Source organism: Lygodium microphyllum, chromosome 3 (assembly GCF_053477565.2).
Source record: "Lygodium microphyllum isolate KBCC chromosome 3, Lygodium_microphyllum_v1.1.10, whole genome shotgun sequence".
Classification (NCBI taxonomy): Eukaryota; Viridiplantae; Streptophyta; class Polypodiopsida; order Schizaeales; family Lygodiaceae; genus Lygodium; species Lygodium microphyllum.
Window position 1 is genome coordinate 111,965,041 of NC_141137.1, and position 4,242 is coordinate 111,969,282.

A 4,242-nucleotide genomic window follows, 5' to 3' on the forward strand; every position below is an offset into this window, starting at 1 on the left:
TAATTTGAATACTTAACTGACACAATATAGGACTCTAAAAACACTTTATTCGTGGCAGATACATTGCATAAGATGTTTACATATGTGATATACATGGGAGTGATGAACCCAACATCCTGGAGCACCTGCAGTACTGTGGCAACACTCATACAAACTGTACAACACAAATCTAACATCATTTACACCTACCCAGAAGATCTTGTGCCCGGAACTGTGCAACACAAATCTAACATCATGTACCCCATACCCAGAAGATCTTATGCCCGGATGTGGCCATCTTTCTTGTCATTGCCAGTGCAATGACAATAACCAACTTATTGTCGTTGCCAGTGATGTCACTGCCAGTGATATCACTCTTGACTGCAAACAATCGCCGCCTCAAATATTCACAAATCTAACATCATATACACCTACCCAGAAGATCTTGTGCCCAGAACCAACACAAATCTAACATCATATACACCATACCCAGAAGATGTTATGCCCGGATGTGGACATCTTTCTCTTGTCATTGCCAGTGCAAAGACAATAACCTGCAATCTGTACACGTGATTTATTGTCATTGCCAGTGATGTCACTGCCAGTGATATCACTCTGCCTGCAAACAATCACCGCCTCAAATATTTGTTACGGTTCACAGGTACTACCCTCATCAAGCTTTAAAATTCAATCTCACATGCTTGATCTGAATCGGCCACCCCTGGCATAAGTCGGATATTAGGACAAATTACATATAAAAAACCGAGGATGCTGACAGTAGTTCAAGGAGCAAACATGGATAGGTAGGACAATTCTCCTCCAAAGGCAACGACCTGCACACACAAAAAAGAAACAGGCACACTCCCTTCGCAGGCATTACCCTGATCAGGTCATGAGGGTCTAATCTCAGCCTGCTTCATTCAAAGCAAGCACCCCTGGTGCCACAGAAAATTAGAACCAACCATAGGCAGAGAAAATGTAAAAAGAACCACAACCCACAGACAATTTGCATTTATTCTCGAGAGTCCACGTACAAAAGGAGACCAAAGAGGGTCAAGAAGAACCCTTCTCTCATACACAGGTCTACTTAAAACCTAATGCTAGGCAAGGACCGACTCAACAGAAAGAGAATTGAACACAAACAATGGGACCGCCCATTTTAGGCAGAGGCGGATGTTTCATCCTCCGCTGAGGCAAGGACAAGCTCAGGATGCACTCCTCCAAGCTTGTAAGAACCATCCAAAGCGTTGGGCAAACCAAGAACCTTCAAAGCAAGATGTGCAGCCTTCTGTCCAGAAACCATCATAGCTCCAAACGTTGGCCCCTGCAGATTCAGATGCAGTTGTAACCAGTTACATCAAGGAACAAGTTACCATGAAAAATGTAAACTGAAATCAGAAATTCGACTGCCGATACCAAATTATCCCGAAAAATATAGGGCAGAGAAAATGAGAGTTGGATCAATCAAGATACTTTCCTGCCAGAATCTAGATTACAAGACTTCAGTCTACAAGATACCCTATCACAGCAGAGAACGTATGACGCTACCGTAGAGGAACAACCAGGAAACTACAAGATGTACCAAACATTTCAACACCCTCTCACAGCATAGTATGTATCACGCAGCTGAAGAGGAACAACCCAAGAAACAACATGATGTACTAAACATCTCAAGAAAAGCTGCGGCCTATGATATACATGGCTATAACTTAAATGCACAGATTACCAGATCATGAGCTTCTCTTGTGGTTCCAAGCAGAATGACCTCACCCAGAAAGTATGAAGACACAGACATGATGCAGTTTACCTCACCCAGACATGCAGTAAATAATGATCCAGACCAACAAAGGCAAGTCATTCAGCCTGCCTAATCTCAAATAAGGTGTGAACTACAAGCTGCAGGTCTAGGTAATGCACAAATGTATGTTGAATGCCAAACAAAACTCAATCCAAAAATGTTCTCGGATACGATGAACTACAAGTTGCAGGTCCAAGTAACACACAAATACGTGTTGAATGCCAAACAATTCAAAAAGAAGGCCTATAATAGATGCCCATAGACAACAGGTTATCCTAAAAAAATCATGAAATCAATCATCCAACTGAAAAACAACAACAACAGTATAACAGTTGTAGCATCAATTTTTACCATCCGAGGTGACCCATCAATCTCTGCAACTTCCATTCCGGTAACTATCATTCCAGGCACAACCTCTCTTGTATATCTCACAATTGCATCCTCAGCCGTGTTCATGTCAAGTGCCTTCATTCCCGGCACCTTGTCAATCATGCCGATGCTCTTCAATCTCTTCACTCCAGTGGCACCAAAGGGTCCATCATGACCACATGAACTCACCACTACCTTGGACTCCATGACATTGGGGTCCATGCAGCTTTGAGTGTCATGGTTCATCGAAACCAAAGCCCAGTTGGTGACAACTCCGGCCACGCGATTATCCTTGATGATGAGATCTTCGGCTGCAACGGCATTGAAGAGCTTCACGTTAGGCTTGGCTAGCAGCTTGCTCATGATAGTGGATGTGAACAGGGCAGCATGCTTGATCACCACATAGGTGTCTTGCTCGTCGTAGGGCACGCCAATCTCATCCAAGAAGAGATGTGCAGGCTTCCTCACCACCATGGCCGAGAAGAGCTGACCTCCGAGCCAAGCGCCACCTCCAGGGCTCACAGACTGCTCAACTATAGCAATTTTGACATTGGGGTTCTTGCTGAGCTCATAGGCACAGGAGAGACCCGCCGAGCCAGCGCCGACGACGACAACATCGGTGTCGGCATGGGTAATCATGTCTGTCATGTAGCGGCGGGTCATCTCGCGGGCGACAATAGACTCTCGGATGGGCTCAAATTTGAAGGAAGAGAGGTCATAGCGAGAATCAGAGTAGAGGGAGGCATGGACGGGTGCACTGCGGGTGCAAGCAACTGAGGAGGAGCGGAGAGGAGCAAAGAGACGGGTGCCAGAGAGAGAGGCGGAGGAGGAAGAGAAGGAGGTGGAGGGCTTGAGGTCTGACAAAGGGGAAGCGGAGATGGCAGGGGAGGCGGCAGCGAGGGCGGCCATGTCTGGAGCTTCTCAGAGCAGAGGACGAAGGCGAACGAGATAGCGGAAAGGAGGGAGATGCCTTGATGGGGGTGAAGGCCGCTCTTTTATAGAAGGGGTTGTTGCCACCCGCTGATTGCATGCCCCCTCCAGCCTCACATTAGATATTTCTCCTCTCTCTCTCTCTCTCTCTCTCTCTCTCTCTCTCTCTCTCGGTCGATGTAAGAGTCTAGTCCCACGAATGCACCAACGGTTAAAACCAACCTGGTCACACTAAAGAGGATGGTCTTTGAACACCCCAGCACCCTGCCCCTTCACATGGATATGTATGCAGCACAGCCACTACCTTCTTTGCCTACTGCCTCAACACTACTGCCTCAACAGTGAACTGGTAAACAATTGTACATAGATATGAAGGGCTAGGTTCGATCCAAGGATGCACCAATCTGCCTCAAGGGACCTTTGCGCCATATCTAAATATTATCAGTTTTTCAATACTTTATTAACCTACCATAGCTACATGATTTTGAAGTCCACATCAACGAAATGTCGCACACATTCATTCCTTTTACTTTCACAATAATCACCACAAGTTCCTGGGACTTAAAAGCCCACCTTTTCCACAAGCAGTGAGCAATAAACAAGAGGTTCCATGTTCTCCATCCTATTGATGCAGAAACACGATATGAGGGTCCATTGCAGTCTCCCAACCACCAATAGCAGTGTCTTTGTGTGACTTTTGAGTGCTCATCATTAGTGTCTCCCACAATGGACTGAACACAACAACACAACCTCACAAGGCCAAGCCCTAACTCGTACTATATGAAAGAGGAGCTCTTCTTCCATTGAAATCGATCATCTAATCTGTCTCTTAAATAAGCATCACAATTTCTAACTTGATCATCCTATCCATATGCACTAACTTGATTTCTAAATATGACTCATCATGTGTTTATGCTCTATTTGACCCAATGAGCACATGACTACCTATGTGGACTTTCAATATGCCTTTGACTACGGTTGTGTATGAAAAGTAATTCAATCTATTTGTTCATTGAATTTTACCCAAATAGCACATCACCGAGTCAAGTCCGGGGTGTGCATTTCAAACGGTCTGTAGATCAATTCCTCCTTGCTATGCACACTGCTCTACAATATCTCCCATCTCTCAGGATGGTTTTCAAGCAATGTCCCGAAAGAATAGCCAA

General features: G+C 45.2%; 1 protein-coding gene across 1 annotated transcript; it reads right to left on the bottom strand.

Moving 5' to 3' along the window:
* Positions 1 to 958: 958 nt before the first annotated feature.
* LOC148038765 (thiamine thiazole synthase 4, chloroplastic-like) lies at positions 959 to 3,122 on the bottom strand. Its single transcript, XM_087674608.1, has 2 exons — positions 2,129 to 3,122; positions 959 to 1,303 (listed from the first exon to the last, which is right to left on the bottom strand). Exons 1-2 carry the CDS (start codon positions 3,053 to 3,055, stop codon positions 1,139 to 1,141), a joined length of 1,092 nt encoding a protein of 363 aa, XP_087530734.1. The 5' UTR covers positions 3,056 to 3,122; the 3' UTR covers positions 959 to 1,138.
* Positions 3,123 to 4,242: the final 1,120 nt, after the last annotated feature.

What these genes read in the sequence shown, in the direction of transcription:
- LOC148038765 (XM_087674608.1), bottom strand. Translation starts at nt 3,055, where the DNA reads ATGGCCGCCCTCGCTGCCGCCTCCCCTGCCATCTCCGCTTCCCCTTTG. An exon ending in TTGATGGGTCACCTCGGATG is followed by an intron (nt 1,304 to 2,128) that starts GTAAAAATTGAT and finishes CTGAATCTGCAG; the next exon opens with GGGCCAACGTTTGGAGCTAT.